At 54.6% G+C, this 20,856-nt stretch overlaps 1 protein-coding gene across 11 annotated transcripts; it reads right to left on the bottom strand.

Moving 5' to 3' along the window:
- Positions 1–4,238: 4,238 nt before the first annotated feature.
- On the bottom strand, positions 4,239–19,173 carry TAL1 (TAL bHLH transcription factor 1, erythroid differentiation factor). Of its 11 annotated transcripts, none has more exons than XM_037827292.1 (8): positions 18,927–19,173; positions 17,614–17,750; positions 17,167–17,320; positions 14,487–14,515; positions 13,239–13,679; positions 11,745–11,839; positions 7,586–7,827; positions 4,239–7,499 (listed from the first exon to the last, which is right to left on the bottom strand). In XM_037827292.1, exons 3-8 carry the CDS (start codon positions 17,173–17,175, stop codon positions 7,437–7,439), a joined length of 879 nt encoding a protein of 292 aa, XP_037683220.1. In that variant the 5' UTR covers positions 17,176–17,320; positions 17,614–17,750; positions 18,927–19,173; the 3' UTR covers positions 4,239–7,436. The 11 variants fall into 11 exon arrangements, 10 of the variants coding, with proteins under 10 accessions (XP_037683220.1, XP_037683219.1, XP_037683215.1 ...); XM_037827291.1 differs by having other exon boundaries at positions 7,600–7,827; XM_037827287.1 differs by having other exon boundaries at positions 4,239–7,827; positions 17,614–17,997.
- Positions 19,174–20,856: the final 1,683 nt, after the last annotated feature.

The following is a 20,856-nucleotide window of genomic DNA, read 5'->3' as shown; positions in this document are numbered from 1 at the left end:
CCAGGGAGGCAGGCCCTGGAGAGGGCGTGGCTGTGGCATCTCTCTCCATAGGCATGAGCAGGCCCGAGTGAAGCCTGACAATCCCTAACTCGTCCCTCCTGAACCCGGAGAGAGGCCCAGGCAGGGCCTTGGAGCAAAAACAGCTTCAGGGGCTGGCCCAAAGGGGAGGGGAGAGTGGAGAGTGGGGGGTCAGAAATGCACTATCAGCACTGCCCGTCCGCCCTGCTTCCTCTCTTCAAACAGATCACATCCTGTTATTGTGTGGACAGAGAAGGCCGGGAGATGGGGAGGAAGGCAGGGCTCGGACCACGTGAGTGGGGAGAGGCGGGGAGAGTAAGGAGGAGCCAGAGGGAACGTCCTGGTGGGCATCGTGGTGGTGGGCATTGTCCCAGTGGACATCGGGTAGCTCCAGCAGCCCCGCCCTGTCTGACCCCACGTTGCCTGGGCAGGAACAGGGGACCCACGGGGGAGCACCAGCACCCCTGGAGCAGCTTGTATCTGCCATCGAGAGAACACGCTGGGGCTCAGGACAGGCCATACCTCCCTGCAAAGGCACCTGGAAGAGAAGAACAGGCACCTCCTCCAGGAAGCCTCCTCCAGCCCCGCCTCAGACTCCTACAAGTCAACAAACGTTTACTCTAAGCCTCCACTGCCAGAGCCAGGTCTCCCACAGCCGCTGGGCCTCTTTCCCACTCAGGGCACTCACGTCCAAGGTTGTAATGTGCTGTGCCCTTTCCCCTACACCCCACTTCTACCCCACCCCAGCTCCCCATGGACAGGATAGGTGGGGCCCTTGCTGGCTCTCCAGCACTGCCCAGGGTGGGGCAGACCCAGGGAATCTCTACTGCTGTGAAGGGTTAATGCTCCAGCATCCCTCTCTGTCCTCTTTCTCTCTTCCGCCATTCTCAGGTGCAGCTTCTATCCCCATCCCATTTCCAGGAATGGTATTAACTGTTTTCTATAAAGACCAAGCATTTTTACACATATTAGTTTAAAATACCATGACAGTCCTGTGAGATAGGTGTTAATATTGTCATTGAACAGATGAAGAAACTGAAGCTCAGAGCAGTTAAGTGATTTACCCAAAGTCACCCAGCTGGTACAACAAGTGGCAGAACTGGGACTAAAACTCAGGAGTGGATGACCCCAAGAGCCAGACTGTCAGTGGCCCAACTACCTTCCCTGCTCACTCCTGTTTGCTCCCTGACATGACATCACTCCAACTGTCCTCACTGCCCACTGTCCTGCAGCTGTGGGCAAGCTCTGCAGGTCCACGTTGGTTGTTCCTGGTCCGGGGCAGATTGCTGAGACACACTGAGCTTCTCTCTCCTCAGCATAGCCCAGACCTATCTGCTCTAAGAGCACCAACTACCTACTGACTGTTTCTCGCTGCTTCCCTTCCTGAAGGGCAGTGAGCACTGGCTCTGGGCTCAGGCCTAAACACCAATCCTGGGTGGCCTTGGTCAAGCCCCACCCCTCCGAGCCCCTACCCCACCCAGGCCTCATTTCCTCCTCTGGACAATGGAGAGGACTCCCTGGATGGTCTCGACTTTCTCCTCGGCTTCCTCTGACTCGTGATTGCTGAGCCTCTATGGCTGACACTCAGCGTAGCACCATGGCCCATGTCCCAGAAGGCTGAGCAGTGGTGTTTGTTTGGCTCACATGGGCAGCCCTGCCAGAGGGGGAGAGCAGGCTGCTGGGCAACGGTTAGTTGTTTCGCATCTAGGGAAGGGATAGTAGACAGGGATGAGGCTGCTGTGAGCAAACCAGATAAACAGCCTCCTGATGTTCATCGCTCCCCCACTCCACCCCACCCAGGTCCAGTACGATAAGCAGGCTGCAGGGGCCCAGCCCAAGAAAGCCCCTACCCCTCCTCCCCCTACCAACAAAAACAGCCCAAGTACCTCGGCCAGCCCAAGGGCCAGTCCGTCTGCTCCTGACCAGCCAGGGCCGTGGTTTAGAGGTGGGGAGTTGGAACTGGGGACTTTGTAGGAATCAGCCTGCCTTCCCACCCCTCCAGCCCCCTCCACCCGTCCTTCCATCCTGGCTTCGGAACTCAACCAGGAGATTCCATGCAGGGGAAACTCTTCATTCAGCAAATCCTGAAAGGAACCTGTGTCAGGCCTAACGCAGGGCACCAGAGGAGGAGAGACGAGTCAGATGTGCTCTCACCCTCAGGAGCTCGTGTTTTAGTGGGGAAGCACACAAGTAGACAAAGATCAGACAGTGCAGAGTGAAAGGGCCACAGCAAAAAAAAGCACGAGGGCCTGGGATGGAGGGGGACCCAAAGGAGGCTGCTGACCCCATAGAGTCAGCTTCCTGGATGCTGAGGACAAGTTAACCAAATAAAAGAGGGGAGGTGGACTATCTCCTGGCAAAGAAACAGCAGGTACAAAAACTTGAGGGTTATTAAAACAGAAAACAAAAAAAACAAAAAACAAGGCCTGGAACAGAAAGAAGGAATGGAGGATAGTACAATAGTAGCAGAGAGAAGAGAGGAATGGTGAGAAATGAGGCTGGAGGGATTGGCAGGGCCATTTCTGGCAAGACTCCAAGACTCCAACATGCTGTCCCTTCCCTGTGGTGGACAGAGGCCCCTCAATGCCTCAGGAACTCACTGGCCTGGGAAGCAGGAGTCCTGGTCCTGCCTTACCTGCCACTATCTGTCACTGTGGGATGTACAGCCCTGAAAGATTCCTTTCTTCTCTGGGCCTCAGTCTCCCTTTCTGGAGTCGTGGACACTAGCCCAGACCATCTTCCCAGGGCCTGCCCAGCCTGGATATGCTGGTCTCTGCCTTGGGGCCACGGTTCACTGGCCCTTTCTCTGGCCCTTCCTGACCTCTCTGGACGTGGAGTACTTTGCCCTCTTCTGGAAAAAGTCCTTCTGGAAGTGGGGTGCTCCTCTCCTCCCACTCTTCAATCCATTGCAGTCAAAGTGGCTACCTCTGCCACTCCCCCAATGTCACCCTCACCACCCATCAGAGATCTCATGTTGCTAGAACCAATCACCACTTTCAGGACTCTTCTTGCTTGACCTCTCAGCTGCAATGGTCTTGGCTAACCACTTCTTACTCTCCAAACACCACACTCCCAGTTTCCTCCTCCATCTCTGACCGCTCCTCCGTCTCGGTCTCTCTCAAGCCCTCCACAGAGTGTCCCCTTTGTTGTGCTGCTGCTCAGGACCCTAAGCCTTTGGGAATAGGCCAGGCCCTGGGGCTGGTGCCCACCCACCACCAGCAAGATCCACAGCCAACTCCCGCAGACCTCCCACCCCAGGGCTACATCTCACCATCCTATCTACCCAGGTACTTCCTTGCCCTGAGCCAGGGAGAGGCACACTTGGAGTCTTCCAAATCTGAGTCATCCCTACAGGCCAAAGCATGATCCCGTAGCACTGTCCTGCCTTTGTCCTCCCAGCTAGGGCTGGAAGCTCCCTGAGGACAGAGGCAGCCAAGATCACCTGGCAAGATGAGCAAGGTTCAGCCCAAAGAAGCCAGAGCGATCCGTGGGGCCTCAAATCCCAGCTGGGGGCAGTTTTTCCCTTAGTAGTAATCACCTTCTAACTTAGTATATAATCAACATATTCATTATGGTTTTGTGTGTGTGTGTGCACACGTGCGTTCCGAGTTTTGACTGTCTCCGCTGCTCGAACTGAAGTTCCAAAAGAAGAGGGCTTCTTTGTTTTGTTCACTGCTGGATCCCCAGTACCTGAAACAGTACCTTACTGTTAGTAAGTGCTCAATCAATTTGTTAAACGAATGAAAGTAAGTCGGAAGCCCGCATGACTTACTGAGGTTTCCTACAGATCAAATGCCCACAAGCAGTGGTCTCCCCAGAAAACTAAAGCGTCTGCCTCTGAACCACATTCCAATTCCTGGGCCTCCAGGAAGCCCTCCCATGTGACACGGAGCCTGCCCCAGAGCCTGGGCACACTGCCCCCAAGCCTTCAGCCTCCGTGAAACCTCAGAACCCACTCCTCCAGAGCTAGGCCTGAGAGCTGCGGGGCTGTCTGATACCAGGGAGAGAGCCCCTCTGTGAGGTGGCAGAGGAAACAGGACGGAAACACCCAGGAGGCCAGGCCTCAGGCCTCGGGGTTGCGGGAGGGAATCCCACTCACTAAGAGGACAACCGAGTCCTGGAGACCCCTCCGCTTCCATTTCAGGGGAGACAGGTTCTGGTCATGCCTTTCCTTTCACGCTCCCAACTCTCAGGCCTGGGGGTGCAAAATGCAAGCAGAGTCCAGTGCCTTTGTAAAACTTTTATTTAGAAATCTTCCCGATATATCGTTATATATATACACACATCATTCCCACATGGGTTTTTTTTCGCTAAAGAGTCACACGCCCACAGTGCTGGCCTCTGGGCTACTCAAAGATCAAGGTACCTGGAACGGCTACTCCTCTTCTGCAGAAAAATGCAGAGGCCAATGCAATGCATCACATACAGTACGACATTGACGGAAAGTGCTGGGCCCGCCCACGGAGACGCGGCACTATGTACACGGGCAGGGGGCAAGCCTCTGGCAGGGGGCCACGTACCGCCGCCATCACAAGTACGACCAGACCCACCCCCAAGAGGCCGAAATAGTTGTCGGCTGACTATAGATGCTGTGCCCTTTGTTTTATTTTTGGAAAAGGATAAAGGTTGTACCATCTTGTCATTTTCAACTACAAACAAAAGACGAAGAATTTTTCTTAAAAGATGTGATTCCCTCCGGACACTACATTCACCTTTGTTCTCAGAATGTTCCATAATGCAACATCCTTTTTGTTCTGTTCAAAATGTTTTGTTTTTTAACTTTTCATTTTCTCCCTTTTGTACAGATATTATTGTTGGAATGTTGCCATTTCTTCATAGGGTGAGGAAAAGGCAAAGGAAGGAGGAGGGTGGGGGGAGCAAGGAAAAATGAAAATTAAAATTGTGGATCTTCTTCCTCAGTTCTTACAAAGGCCCGAAGTCTTGCTCTTCCCTGCCCCAGGACCGTTTTGGGTAGTTGCATTATATTTTGCATTTTCTGTCCCTGTTCCCATACTTCTTTTCCTTTCTCACTCCTGTTCCTTGAGACAGAAATGAGGACAATCTGGCAAATGGGGGCAGCCTGCATAACTCAGGCCAAAGTGGTTTAGAACCCAAATTACCCAAATGCTGGGCAATTAAAAGACGGCACCACTGGACTCAGCTAGGAAAACCCCACTGTAGGACCGATACTTATGCTCGCAAAACCCTTCCACTTTCATGATCCCATTCAATCCATACCACAGGGTATTTATGAGAAACACAGGCTCTGAGAGATAACTTATCCTGCAAGTCTGGGAGAAGAGGGAACTGGAAGCTTGAGTTCCTGAAAGAATGTACAGATTGTCTCATAGAACCCACCCACCCATCCACGCTATGGTGACTTAATTAATCCACTTGGAAGCCAGCCTAGTCTCAGAACCTAGGACAGTTGCTCCATCTTTAGAGGGATGGAATTCTTCAAAGGATCTCCCAAGCATTGGAAAGGAACCAGTCCTAACGTTCATCAAAATATGATTTTTGAGGGCTGAAATGAGATAGAGTGTCAGAGTGCCCCAAGAGTTCATGTTGCCCCCATCCCCAAGAAGAGGACCTCACAACTTAAAAGGAAAAGGAGGGGAGCAGGGATCACTTCCCCGTCTGCATACAGCTGTTCTTGAGGCCTCATCACAGCATGGGAAAGCCACTGTTGGAGGGGCTTTCCTGACAGCCGGGGTGATGGGTTCTTGCACAACAGGGGAGGACCAGTAATGTTCCCTCTGACTAAAGGCAGAACCTGGTGGAAGAGGCTGAGAGTGACTTGAGGGTCTAATGACAGATATATAGGACTTCTGTGCAATGTGTTACAAGGGCTTGGAATGCAGGTTAGAGGCAGGCCTAGCTTATGAAAATCATGTCCCACCATGTGGATTGATGCAAGAAATAAAGGAGGGGGCAGTCCACTCTACAAAAGGATTCTTCACTTTACAAAAGGACTGGCTGTGGTATTTCTTTAAAAGATGAAGGATGGGGATTTGATTTACAAAAATTTCATGTACAACTTTTCAAGGGGGTGCACTCCTATTTCATTACGCCAACCTCCCATCCATGCCCTTAATAACTGAAAGCTGCACTGTTGAGGGGAGTTTAAGATTCTGCTGAGAGAATGTCCATATGTTTGGATCTTAGCCAGGGCCTGGTATCTCACTGGATTCCCCATGCCCTAGAAGTAGGGCTGTATCTGGGTCATTCTGAGATCTAATGATTCTACCAATAACTGAAATCAAGCAAAAGTCCCAAATGCAAGGAATTCATAGGACAGAGTTTGTGCTCAATTCAGAACACAGACCAAGCCATCAGCAAACAGAAACTCTGTAGCAGGGAGGTCCCTCGAAGCTTCTAGAATGCACAGACGGGACCACACATCCACCCTCAGCACCAAGATGTGCCCCTCAGCACACTGGCCCCCCAACATGAACAATGACGTATAGCTGAAAATTTAGGCGGGTCACTCTGACACAGCCTAAATTTGAAGCCCACATGCCTAAAATATATTTTGCTCAGTTTTACTCTGTATCATTTTCCCAGAGCCCTTTCTCTGCCTTTGCACAAAGCCCACTGGGGCACACTCAGAGTTGCAGGCTCCATCCCCACAGCCATTAGGAATCCCCACAGGATTAGGAAGGCAAGTCTCAGTGGGGAGAAAGCAGAGCTTTGATTTCCAGGGCAAGAAGTAAGGGCTGCTGGGATTTCTGCCCAACTGGCCCAGCTAGCCGAGGGAGGCTGTCCACTGGCTGTCTTCTTCAACCAGGCCCTGATGAAGGCACCTCAAGTCTTGTGACTCGCTACAGCAGCTGGCAGGCTGGATGGATCAACATGGGCCTGGGTGAAGATGGGGCTCAAGAAACGGGCAGCTATTGGGTACCTATAAGTTTGGACAGAAGTGGCCACAAAAGCCACCCCAGCCAGCAGGGGAGGGGCTGAAGGCAAGGCAGAGGCTGTTGGATACCTCAGGTGAGAGCTGACAACCCCATGTTTCAGCAAAGACAGGGCTCCCAAACTCCAGGCCAAAAACAGGGACAGTTGAGCCTCTTATTTGTGAAGTCTTAGGGATTTGGGTAAGGAGGAAGACCGTGCCATCTTCATAAAAAGTACCTACCACTTTGCTCTGTTTTTCTGTTCTCCTACTGGTGCAGGAGACAGATAAACCAGCCCCAGGGTCAGTTAGGGCTTCCCAAAGTTCAGGCATCAAGGAAAGCTCATCAAGTCCACTGCCCTAGTTCATTGCTGCCCATTTCCTACCCTATCTGCCCTGATGTCCACCATCCCAGTGGTCTAAGGGCACCTTCCTGGCTTGTCCCGGGTGGCCCTGGACCCATCACCGAGGGCCGGCTCCATCAGTGGCGGGCAGCATGGCAGGATGCAGACTGCGAGCCGTGTGCTTAGGTGCAGGCTCCTCTGTATAGCTGTCCGGGCTGGCTGCCCCATCCAGGGAGCTGCCACAGCTGGAGTTGGGGGAGAGCACGTCCTGCAGGAGGTCATCAGGGGGCGCGCCGCCCCCACCCCCGCCCCCACCTCCACCAGCCCCCACCATGGGGTCCTTGCCAGGCTTGGCCCGCTGGGTGCCTTCCTCCTCCTGGTCATTGAGCAGCTTGGCCAGGAAGTTGATGTACTTCATGGCCAGGCGGAGGATCTCATTCTTGCTGAGCTTCTTGTCTGGGGGATGCGTGGGGATCAGCTTGCGGAGCTCAGCGAAAGCCCCATTCACATTCTGCTGCCGCCACCGCTCCCTGCTGTTCGTGAAGATGCGCCGCACAACTTTGGTGTGGGGACCTGGGGGTGGGGTAGCAGGACAAGAGTTAGGAAAATGGGCTGGGGATCTCCCGAGGGGAATCTGTGAGGAAAGAGAAAAACTATCTATTGGGAAACTTGGATTGACACCTACAATGCCTCCTTCCCTTTAACTTAGAAAACTCTTATTCATCCTTCATACTTCAGTTCCTAAGTTTCCTCCTCTCTGAAGATCTAACCAACCCCCATGGTCCTACAATCCGTTTATCTCCATCACTCTGGATTACTAATGTATGTTTCTGTGCTTGTCTCCTCCTCTGAGTTGTAAGACGTGTGACGACAGGGATCATGTCATTTATTCATTTGTGCCAAGGGACCATATAGCATAATAAATTAGGAAGACAGACCCCAGAGTCAGACTCCCTGAGTTCAATTCCTGACTATTACTTACTAGTTGAGTGACTCTGGAAAAGTTATGTAAACTCTGTGCCCAGCTTCATCATCTGTAAGATGGAGATAGTGCCACTAACTCAAGTCAAAAGTTTGTTACATGGATCTAATAATACAGATTAACTGCTTAAGACAATACTTGCCACAGATTATCACTTAATAGATTTTAGCTATTATTATTCACTCATCATATATTTACTAACAACCAGGCACTGTGCTAAGCACAAAGGAATAAAGGCAAACAAAATATACACGGTCCCTGCCTTCATGGAATTTATGTTTTATTGCAGATGACAGATGATGAACAAGTAGTAAACAAACAGGAGGCTGAAGCGGTAAGTAAAAGATGGAAAGGAGCGACTACATTTAGCTAAGGTGGTTGAGGAAGTCCTTTCTGAGGAGAGGGCATTTATGAGGCAAGAACTTAAGGTTGAAGAAGAGCCAACCATGCAGAGGGAATGGCATGTGCAAAGGCCCTGAGCTGCAAAACGGCTGAAACCAGCCTGGCTAGACTCGTGTTTGCACAATCAGAGTAGGCAGGGTCCAGATCCCATAATATAAGGTGTGTGATTTTGATTCTAAGGGTGATGAAAAGCACAGAATAGGAGCTTAGTAAATGTTTGCTGACTGACTGACTGTGGGAACAAGCGGAAGGTGGGAGGTGGGAGGGAGGACAGAAACCAAGGGGAAAGACCCTACCCTGTGGGCTCTTTCCCAAGGAGAGGAGTGAAGACAGAGCCATGACAGCCAGGGCCTGAAGCTCTAGGCAGGCTTCCGAGGGCTACCTCGGTCTCCCTCGGCCTCCCCATCTCTACAATGCAGGTTGTGGATTTGGCCAATATTCACTAGCATTCCATGTGCCAAGACTCATAGAGCAACAGCAGACACCAGCACACATGTATGGAATGTCAATGGTATGCACAGCACCATGCCAAGTGTTGGAGTCTGACCTGGGATTCCCAGAGCCAGGAGATGATGGAGCGGGGGACCTGCTAGGGCTCCCCAGTTCCTGGGCTGAGAGGGTTGCTTCCCTCCCCTCCACTGAGACCCAGAGCCAGGCTCATAGCTACACTCTTTCAGAAACCCCTGGAACTAGACCTCAGGATGTGGAAACCGGGGTAGGGGAGAAAGGGAGGGAGGGGCTGAGATATTGTCTAAGTCCCGCTGATCATTTTACAGTTAAGGAGGCTGAGGCCGGGGCAGAGGCAAACCTTGCCTCAATGGTCAGTCCTGTGACCCAGTTCATCCGTGACGACACTTCCTGCTTGATCATCTCTCTCTCTCCTATGTGTACGTACACATACACACACACACACACCCAGAAACCCTGTTTTTGCAGGGAAGATCACTCATCCCATACCCACAGCGCCTCTGAAGCTTCTCTCCAAAACCCAACAGGCCTCAGCCCAGCTGACTCTTTGCCAGAGGCCAGACCCAGGCTGGGATAAACACAGAACACCTGCAAGGCAGTCCCACCCTGGGCTGCCCCAGAGGAAATAACTTCCTCTTCTTTGGTCTCCCAATCGGATGGAGGGAGTCCCTTAGCTGGGACCCAGGAGGACCAGTCGCTGTACCATGGCCCAGCCACTGCTTGCTGGTCTGGAAGGAACTCCTGGGTGTGGTGGCAGAGGGAGTGGCATGACTGCTGTCACAGCGAGAGCCAGACTGACCCCAGAAGGGGAGATGGTTGAGGGAGGTCAGGACCCATTCCAAAGCTTAAGATTAATGCTCTGAGGATGGTCCAGGACTCAGCTGTGTGACCTTGACCAGGCTGCTTAACCTCTCTGAGCCTCAATTTCCTCATGTATAAACTGGAAACAATAATATTTGCTTGTGGTGAGTATTAAATAAAAATCAAGCATACAAAGTCCACAGCGCATAGCAGGCACTCAATAAAGATAGCAAATGTTGCTATCAATTGTTTACCTGCACCCCTTCTCTGCTCTTTGAACAACTGTCTGAGGCCCGCTCTGTGACCAGCTAGCTCTCTGCTGGGGGCTAGGCAGAGTCATGAATAAGGCAAACGAGGTCCCTGGTGTTAAGGAGACCTCAGTCTCTGGCACAAAGAGGCTTACCGTCCCTGAAACCCTTCCACAGATTCCGGACACTGACATCTCCTCAGGACCTACCATGAGCCAAGCCTTCCATTGTTCTCTCTCAACAATCTAAGAGGAAGCTATTATACTGCCCATCTTACAAATGAGGAAACTGAGGCCCAGAGAAGGTCAGCAACAAGAAATTCACACCAAATCCTGACTCTAAATCTTGCATTGGTTCTGCTTCCATGGACTCTTTTGGTGCAATCTCTAATTTCAAAGTCGGGGAGACACCTCCCACCCTCCCCCGCACCCTCCCTGACACCCATATTTCTGCCTGTTCCTCTCTAGCTCCCTCATGGAGAACTACCCACCTCTCTGCACCTTCCTCTTTCCTAAGTCTGTCCATCCCTCTGGGACCTCTGTCTCACTCTGGATGGGCAATGAGTAGGTGCTTGGGAGACATTAGTAGCATTTATGGGTAACTGCTTCCCTATATTCTTGTACTCCACCCCCCCCACCCAACCCGCCCTCTTCCCTTCTCCTTCCCTCACCTCTACCCCCACACACCCTCTGTGCCTGATTTCCCAATTCCTCTGCCCCTAGTAGAAATGCCTCTTCCCTGGGGGACTTCAGGACAACTACCTCCCCTAGACTGATGAATGTCACACCCACAACACCCTTTCCTCTTGGCCCTACACCCTGTTGCCCGGCTGGAGGGTGGCTCGTCCTGGCTCCAAGACCTCAGGCTGCCCTTCCTACAGGAGCCCCAAACTCCAGCCAGGCAGAAGCCCTGGAGCTCCAGGTATTTGTTTCAAGTTCCTGAGCTCTGAAGAGCCTGCTCTCCTGCCCCATGTACTACATCAGGTCAGCCTTGAGAAGGGGGGTTAATGCTCCAAATTTCCCACTCATCCAACCCATTCTCCCAAGTTCAGGCAGTTGACAATAGCAGTGCTGAGACCCCTCTGGGGAAAAGTGGGGGCAGGGTAGACTCCAATATCAGGAAGGGGAACAGAGAACAAGAGCCCCACAATACAGAGCCCCTGGGAAGAGACCCTTGAGGGTGCAATTCCAGGCAGGAAGCAGACCCTAGACTCCAAAGAGGGCCAGAGGAAGAGGGGCAGGGAATCCCTGAATTAGGGGCCACCATTTGTCCCCCCCTCCAGGGTCCTTGTCAAAGTGTAGGAATGGAGCCCCAAGTGGGCATTAGAATGAGCCCCAGAGGTTTGGGCTAAGGGCCATTGTGCTTCCTCTCCCCCCATGTCTCCTCCTCCAAGGGCATGAGCATGACCCCATAAATTCCCGTGGTCCCAGCTCAGTTGCAGTACAAGGGGCTTAGCAGTCTGGGGTTCCAAGGCAGCCTGCCCCTCTATATGTGAGACACCTCCAGAGTGGTCCCTGGTGGTCCCTCCCTCAGAAGGTTCTAACCAGCATGCGGGATGGGTACAGGGGTGGGGGCTGTGGTGGACTCACCATCAGTAATCTCCATCTCATAAGGGGAGGGTCTCCTCTTCACGCGGTTGTTGGTGGTGAACATAGGGAATGCATCAGGCTCTCCAAAGAATCCGCTGTGGCAGGGAACAGGCGGATCACCAGATCACATGTAGGGTGGAGGGAAGAAAGAGGCTCGTTAGAGATCCTCCCCATTGGTGCTTAAACCCCCCACCCCAGAAAAACAAGGGCAGCCCTTGTCCCTTAACACTTGAATTGGGGATAGGAGCATTAAACACACACACACACACACACACACACACACACACACACACACACACACGGTTGGTTGTCCCTCCCTCTGAGGTGAGACAAGCAAAGAAAGAAAGAAGGGGCCACATAACTGCACACTTTCCACACAATAACACACACTCACAGAAGCAGAGGTGAACACATTGTGGCAACACAAAAATAACATTCACACACCACAGACACACACACCCCTCCCCAAGGCCCAAGCACACCTTCCACACAGACAATGCCGTCCCTACAGGGGTGCCCGCACAGGCAGATGTAGCCTTCACACCGTGATGATGTGCGACTCCAGCACCACAAACGGGCACGCTGCCCCCTCCCCCACTTCCACTTGGCCCCACGGGCCCACGGAGAGACAAGAGACGGGAGATCTTGACTCACCACTGCTGACATGCTCCCCCTGTTACTCTCTGCCACCATCTACTCTGGGCTCTCTGTAGCTTCTCTTTAGGGCTCTCTCCGAGTCTTGCAGATCTGACTGTCCCACACTTTCTGTCTCTGCCTTACCTTTCTGCCCCCTATCCCAACACTGCCTCCATCTCTCCACCATCACCAGGGTCCCAGCAGGGAAATGGACGTCCTGACACGAGTGGAGAAACAGGGTGGGGACCAGAAACCTCAACTTGGGGCAGAGAGGGGCTCCCAAGAGAAGGAGAGACAGACCCTAGGTGGGCCTCATCAGAGATTCAGAGCAGGGTGCTCTCTTACAGCCACCCTCGGATCCTTACCTCTTACCTGTCCACAAGGGCTGCAGCTCCCAGGACACTCGCCATCAGCAGCAAACATCTACTTCTGCTCTCAGCGGAGCACATTCAGACACACAAACGCTCCCACCCGCTCCCACCACACACGCACCACACAGCTCACATCCATCTAGTCACACACAAGCACACCACTGCACCGCGGAAGGGATGCACCGCGGAAGGCATGCACCCCTTGGCTTCCACACACCCGTGCACGCCACAGTCACACCGCACCCCCGTATCTGCCCCCCCAACTCCCCAAATACACACTCTCTCACAGAGGACTCCTCTCTCACGTGGGGGTGTTCCAGCTTCCGAGGCGCTTCCGCCCATGGATTTAAAACCACCTCCTCTCTCCCTGCGCCCCTCCCGCAGTCCCCAACGGGAGGAGGGCAGTCCGCTCCCGACGTGCAGAAGGGGAGCCCCGGGTGCCCGTGGCCGCGCCGTCCACGCCCTGGCCCCCCTCCCGGCCCCTGACCTGCCGAGCGAGGCGAGCGGTTGGCTGAGGCTGTAGAGCAGCGCGCGGCCGGGGGCGACGGGGGCCGCCAGCGCCGGAGGGCTCAGCTGCACCATGCGGCCTTCGCTGGGCAGCTCCGCGGGGGCCGAGGCGGGCGCGGGCGCGGGCCCGGAAGGTCTGCACAGCTCGGTGGTGGGCACCCGGTGGCGCGTGTCGGCCGCCGCGGAGTCGCGGCCCTTTAAGTCTCGCGCGGCGCCGCCCCCACCGGCGGGGCCGCCCCCCGGGCAGCCGCGCGCGCCCAGCTCGATGACTGCGGGCTCCGCGGGGGGCGCGCGGCTCGTCTCCTTGGCGACGCCGTTCAGCAAGACCAGGTGCGGGGGGGCCATGCGGGCATCGGCCGCGTCCGGTCCCTCTAACGGGGGGTCACTGCGTGCCGCCTCGCTCGGCGGCCGCTCCGTCATCCTGCAGGCAGACAAGCGGGCACCCGCTGTTACAGCCACCCCCGGCCCGCGGGCGTGGGAGAGGAGTCAAGGGGGAACGGGCAGAGAGAGTAACTCACGCTCTGATTCGTGAGAAGAGGAGGTGGGCACACACCCGCCCTCGGGGCCTGAGGGCAGAATGGGACTGGGGCAGGAGGGACAAGGGCTCTCTGGATTAGGAGAAGCGGAGGGGAGTGGGTGCCGGGGAGATTCAGAAACTGAGAGGTTCAAAAAGACAAAGAAGGAGAAAGAAGACAGCAACATTGGAAGAAACGGAATACACCAGCGAAAGAAAAACAGAAGGGAAAAAACGAGGAAGGAAATGTTGAGTGAAAGAGGCGAGAAAGATCACCCAGTCCTCCTTCTCAGGCCGCAAGGGAAGAGGAGGGAACAAAATCCCCGACCTGCTCTTCCCGCCCCCCTTCTGGTTTTGGGCGGAGAATCTACTGGGCGGAGTTGGGGTGCTTTTCAACCCTCCTTGTCTCAGCAATCACCCTACATCCCGCAGCCTACCCCAGACAGAATACACCTAGAAGCCCCCCAGCGCGGGGTGGAATGGAAACTAAGGGGGCTGTGCCCACAGTGGCAGAGCTGGCAATAAATTATTGGGAGGAACCAGCCTCCCTCACCCTCTGGGCACATACTCAACGCGCTGCGGGAGAGTGTGTGTCTACACCAAGCCAATCCACCCCTTACTCTGTGAGCAGCTAGTAACCCCAGCTGCCCTTACCCCCACCCCAACCCGGAGATGAGGGACCTCACGGAGGGAAGTATAGGATGCCGGTCCTACCTCCTCAACACTGCAGCAGTTCTGCTCAGCTGGACTCAGACGTGAGACAGAATTTGGAAAGACAAGGACAGCCTGGCTGAAGCAGTCTGGATCCCGGGCACTCAAAGGTGCTCCTGAGGCCCATGAGGTCTGGGCTCCCACCTAAAAGCTGGAGGGGTGTCTTGAAGACCCTTGAACCCTTCCGGCCCACCCCCTTCCCTGTCTCTTGCCTTGGTGTCCTCTTCTGGGAAATGGGAGGAACACCTCATTTATGCACTAAAAGCACTGTGCAATTGGCTCAAGGAAACATAATTTTTATTGGCAAGGAGACTGAGTCCGTGAGGGGACCACCTTGCCCAAGGTCACATGCAGCCTTCTGGCTACAAAACCGGACCAGAACTCAGATCCCGCTGTCTGCCGTACTGCATAAAATTCCCAGGAGCCAAGGTCACTCCCTCTCTCCCCCACAACCTCACTCCAGGATGACCACAATGGCTCCACTCTCCATCAGCATTGTTCCATCACCCTGCTTCCATCCCCATGGAGCCAGTCCACCGCAAAAATAAAAACAGGAAAACCATGAGACTCTGGGTCCAGAGTTTGGAGGTGCTCATGAATAGTTTTAATTATACATGTATACATATATACACACGTAAATACATACACACACATATTTATGATCAACTCACCAGCTGCATAAGACACTGTTAAAATAAGAGTTCCGCTCTCAAAGAAATATAATTCGAGTATTTTAAAGCAGAAACACACAAACCCAATTCAGCCTCAAGTGGAATCCATCTAGTCATTCGCCATAGCCAATGAGCTTCCATTCTGCCACTGCACTGCTCTGGACCGCAGTCAGGTCAGCCAGGGAACCATCCTCCCCACCCCTGAAGGAAACTGGACCTTCGCAGCCTCGTCCCGAGCGCTGCCCAATCGCCACCAGGTATCCGAACCCACGGAGAATCCCGATTCGAATCGCGTTCCCGCCCAGGGTCGGCTAGCCCTCGGGCCCCGCCCGGAAACGACAAAATCTCCCGGACCTGGTGCACACAAGCTGCAAAGGCAGTGGGTCCGCGACGCTTCATTCCAAGCGAGTTTACGATTATGGCGGAGACAATAGGTCTGCATCCACAGAATGCGAAAGGTGCGCGAGCCGCGTTCCACCTCCGTAACGCGGCGGCCACCGCAAATGCCACCGACGTTTGCCAGCTGGTCCGCCCGCCTCCCCGGCGGCGGGGAAATCCAACAGCCAGTGGCCAAATTTACAAGCCCCAAAGTGCTAGTTCCCTACCTCACCGTTCCGACACACCGGTGTCCACCAGCGACACGTGCTTCTGCCCCAGCTTCTAACCGAATGACCAGCAGCGTGCACTGCAATCGCCAGACTGAGCTCGAGCCCTCGTTATGACACATTTATACCCTCTGATTAATTCCGCTACTCCCGCCGTAGGAACGGGTCCCCCAGGGGCTAGCGGAGCGCATCTTCCAGATGAGTTGACCCTGGCCTCAAATGCCCTCTCCAGATGAGTATAAATATCTATATCTCTAAGGATCCCCATGAGAAACGCATGATTGGCCCCCAGTGTCTGTGGCCTCTCCTGCCTTCCTGGACCTCGGGAAAACCCTGCGGGCTACTTCGCAATCAGGACCCCCCCCCCCCATCGAGGTCCATGTCCCGGGGCCCCGAGGGAGCCACTGCAGGATTCACAAGCACCCACGGTTGGGTTGTCGGAGACTAAACTTCGTCACTTGGCTTCGGCCAAGGTTACTGAAAGAAAACCTTAGTGATTTGGGTTTGTTTTTATTTGGGGAGGATGGAGAGGAGTTAGGTTTCGGGCTGCATCGTTCTAAACTAGAGCTTTCGATCATTACAGTTCCTCCGCCTTTGTGCCACCAAGACTTAGTTAGCTCTGTGCCCCTAACACCTGATCCTCATCTCCTGTCGCCAGATAGCCAGACCTTTACCGTGGGTGGACCTGAACAGGACCGGGGATCAGGGGGCTCCTGCGGGCTGGCCACGCGTCTGGAGCAGCTCCCAATGCCCTACACCGAGAATTTCTTAGATGAAAACAGCTTCCGCCGTGCCCAGGGCTAAAACCGCCGCGTTCGACCAGGCCTCGGGTCCCTCATACCGCACCCGCACCCATACGATCCCCCTGGGGGAGCCCCAAGCCTGCAGAACCAAAACCGCCACGGAACCGAACACCACTTTCCCCGCCGCCACCGAGGTGGAGGGAGCAGGGTGTTCCAGGGCGGCCCCGCCCTAGGCCTCAAGCCCCGGGTCGGGGCTCAACGAGTCGGACTGCGCTGGCCAGGATGGCTGCGGCCTTCTTCCTGCCGGAGCCCCAGGCGCAGCCGGCACCACCCGGATATAGCCGCCCAAAGTCGCCGGCCTCATGAAGCGTCCACAGAACAGAAACCGATACAGGCACCCTGGGAAACCAAATCGAACCAGCTGGTTCTACCCTGGCCCCCAAAAATGAAAGGGCCCTGCTATAGGCCACACAGGCAAGCCAGCGACAAAGTCACATCCGCGATCCTCGGCCTCGGGTTGTGCTCCCTTGCCACCCCCACCCCACCCCCCTCCATCGGAGACTGGACTCTCCTTGGTCCTCAGCCTCCCGAGCTCACAGCCCGGAACCCGAGGCCTCCCTGGAGTTTGTTCCTCCAGACACGCTCCCTCCTTCCCCAAACTCACCTGGGGCATATTTAGAGAGCCGCGCTCCTCTGAATAGGATCTCCACTCCTCCCCCGGAGAAGGGAGGGGGTCGAAGTCGAGGTTGTGGACGTCTCTGCTTTCCCACCTCCCGCTGAGAGGCCAGCACTTAGGCCGCGGTGTGGTCCTGCGCGGTCTGCCGCGCCCAGAGTGAGTTTCCAGGAAAGATGGGGGTGGAGAGAAAGAGGGAGGGCGAGAGGAAAGGAGAGAGAGAAATGAGGGGTCAACGACTGGGAATTACTTCATGCCCCCCCGTCAACCAACCCAGGGAATCGCAACTAGCTTTTGGCCCCCAGCCAGCAAGTATTTGGACCTCTAGGGTACCCTCCCCTCCCCCTAAAAAGAACCCTACACCTGACCAATCAGGGGTAACTATTTAGTCCATGAACAACAACCCCTCCCGGCAGGCTTCTCCGAGCACTCTCGGACCCTCCAACCAGGCTCTGTCGCGTTCAGGGTAGTCGAGGTTGTTTTCTAAGCACAAGTCTACGCGGTTGGCTCAGGAACCCGGGCCACTCCGGGTCTTGCCAGGGCTGCGTCCAAATCGCGGAGGGGTCGTCCGGGACCTGGCGTGGATGACCGCGGGACATATGTGTCGGAAAAGAGGAATCGAGTCTTCAGATCCAGGTCCGTGGGGCAGAATCTCAGATTTTCCCCATTCTCTCCATGAACCCCACCTGCTCATCTCCAGCCCAAAGCGAAACCAGAACCCCATTCCCAGGGCCGCACTTTCCCGCAGGAACCGAGTCGGAGCAGCGTGGAGCCGAGAGGATGGGGGTTGGGGGTTATTTGATCTACTCAGGTCCCCTTTCCCTTAAGGATAAAAAAAAAAAACGAAAAGAAAACCCGTCTTTCCCTCCACCACCCCTATGCAACAATTTTCGATTTTTCAATGGTTAGGCCAGCAGTAGGGAAAATTTTAATAATTCGTTGCAGCAATAAACAAAGCAAAGGGAAGGGTCAAAAACAAACCCAACGCTGTTTGCGAGGGTGTAGTGATATTTTGTTTTTTTTCGTACCCTCCCCCCTCCCCGGAGGGTTCTGTTATATTTGTTCGGCCTAAGTCGTCCAGTTTATGGTCGTACATCGAAGTTGTGAAAGCCCCCTTCCTTTTGCCCCAGGTTTGGTGGAAATATAGGAATAATTCTTCCCTGAGGGTTCATTCAATGCAGAAGATTTTCTTTCTCCTTTCTAATCCAAATTGGGGGGGGGGGCGGGGTGGAAAAGAAAAGGGGGGGATCCACCTATTCCCGGTATGTTCGTTCGGGATTAATTTTCGCTTTATGGCTGAGTCTGTCTGTCTCCATTTTCTCCCCACCCCAAGCCAAGCAACTTAAAAAAATAGAGGGGAGGAAATCGACGCCGCTTTGTTCTCCCTCCAAAAAAGGGACAAGTCGCTTCGTTCCTGGGCGATTATTTTAATTAAAACAGGATGATGACAATGATGATGACAATGATGACATTAGCATCGACAATAACTGGCAAAACAAAATCCTTTCTTCCCGACCTAGGGCAGCACCGACCCGGTCCCTCCACAGCGCCGGGACCTGGCCGCCATCACCGACGCCACGGGCACCCGGACTCATGCGGGAAATATCGCTCACCCGGGGAGGAGGTGAAAAAATGTTCCCCGGACACGAGCCCCAGGATCCCCACCCGAGGCGGTAAGTCTGAAGAACGCGCCCATTGTCCTTTCGGGGCCTCTCCCCCAGACCCCTGGCGGCCGCACTCGCGAAACTGACCAGAAACGGACGAAGCCGGAGCGTGGCGGGAACAGAAGCCCGCGTCTACCAGCTTGCAGGCGCGGGCCTCGGCGAGCGCTGCTCAGCTTCCAGCCCGGAGGAGCCGCCCGTCCCCACAACGAGCCCCCAAACACCAAGGCACAGACTGGCTTCTGGACAGAACCGCCGCCGACCAGGCTCCGTCAGCTCATCCACGCCACCACTGGCTCCCGAATACATCATAATTTGGAATAAAATGTGAAATCCCGCTCCCCGCCCCCACTGCCGCCGCCCCCACCAGTGCCTCCATCTCGCCCTCCAGCCTCCCACCCCCGCCGCCCTCAGAGATTTGCAAATGCACCTCTGAAGGACACACGCACACAAGCACGCAGCCCAGTGCGGATACGAACACACACGTCCCAATCCAAAAGAAGGAAAGCAAAGCAAACACAACCCAACACAGACCTACAAGCCGACATGGTCAGGCCACACACTGTACAACACAACGATGCAACGAAATCAGTCAAACGCACTTGCTCACGGGCACACACACCAACTTACAATGACACACGCCTGATACCACGAAACCACCCAAACACAATCGCAAAGCCCACATAACCCAACTCATCGTAGAACAGACAGACTCCGACCCTTGTAGAGAAAGCAAACAAGCGTAATTATATAGAGAGAAGAAACTCAGACAGGGCCTTAAAGGGTCCGAATCTACACAAACAGAGCAGACATCATCACGCTCGGACACAACCTATCGCCAAGAACACACTTGGAAACAATCGACATCGCCCACAGCGCACATATACGCAGTCACACAATCCCACCGCATGCACACAACCACGAAGAAGTGGAAAAACCAACCACCGCCTCGCGCATTTCTGTATATTGCGTAAGGAAAAAGGGGAAGGAAGGAAGAGAGTCTTCGAGGCGGGAGGGGCGGCGAGGGCGGGGGCGTCCGTAGAAAATGCCCCCCATCGAAAGAAACCGAGGAAGAAGGAGCAAAGATCTCTTCCGAGGAGGGCGTGGGGGGAAAACGAGGGCGGAAATTGGTAAGGAATTCCATGAAAGGCCGCAGGTTGCTTTTCCCCTACAAAAAGGCCGGAATGCTCACGTTTTGCCAGTACGGGGGGGAACGCGTGTGGCCATTTTGGGGCCTGTTCCTTAGCGCCAAAGGCCGGGTCCCCGCCCCCGGCGTCCCACCCCCGCCTGCGCGCAGCGCCGCACTCGGGCCACTCCACCAACGCGCTCTAATCCCGCTCACGTTCTAGGCCTCGTTAGCATGGGCTGGAGCGCGCCGGAGCAGTGTGCGCCACCGAGATAAGGCACTGCCGCGGGTCCGCCCGCCCCCGATAAGCGCCTGGGCCATTATGGGCCAAATGATTCATTTTAATTTGGCAGTTTCACCGGAGGGAGTGGGGACTGGTTGCGCGGCACAGGGACCGGCCCCGAAATGCGCCCCCCGAGAGAGTAGGGCGCGCTAATAGCCGGCCGGTCCAGTCCGCTTTGCTGATTCCGAGGCCTCTCGGGAACCTGGGCTTCCCACAACCTAAGCCCCGTGGGCTTCCAGACACCTTTCTTCGCGGACTGTCTTCTCAACACCCAGCCCCCGCCTCTGAAGACCATGATCCAAAACCATCATCTCCCAAACCTTGCCCCAGCATTCATTCTTTCTCCCTGTGCCTAGACACCCAAATTTCATTAGGCAATTCCCTTTATCCCACAAAGCTTCCCTGCTTTTCCCCTTTTCTGCTTGAAAATAGAGCCTGCTTGGCCCTAATGTCAAAGACTGAGCTCAGCGCCAAGGGGCTCTGTCGGGGGAGGGGGCAGGGAAGATGGAGAAATTAAAGGGAGAGATTAAAATGTCTATTCTGCTGAGTTTCAGGCGGAGCCCAGAGCTGGGAACACTCCTTCCCCCAAAACGTTTTTAACCAACATTTAA

Source organism: Choloepus didactylus, chromosome 2 (genome assembly GCF_015220235.1).
Source record: "Choloepus didactylus isolate mChoDid1 chromosome 2, mChoDid1.pri, whole genome shotgun sequence".
In the NCBI taxonomy this organism is placed as follows: Eukaryota; Metazoa; Chordata; class Mammalia; order Pilosa; family Megalonychidae; genus Choloepus; species Choloepus didactylus.
Note: the sequence above shows the minus strand (reverse complement) of the source record. Positions and strands in the feature narration are given on the sequence as shown.

Excerpts from the sequence above, each read along its gene's own strand:
- TAL1 (XM_037827287.1), bottom strand. Across the intron at positions 13,680-14,486 it reads ACTGCTGCAGTGTTGAGGAG|GATGACGGAGCGGCCGCCGA; the intron begins GTAGGACCGGCA and ends GTCTGCCTGCAG. Across the intron at positions 7,828-11,744 it reads TGAGATGGAGATTACTGATG|GTCCCCACACCAAAGTTGTG; the intron begins GTGAGTCCACCA and ends CCCCACCCCCAG.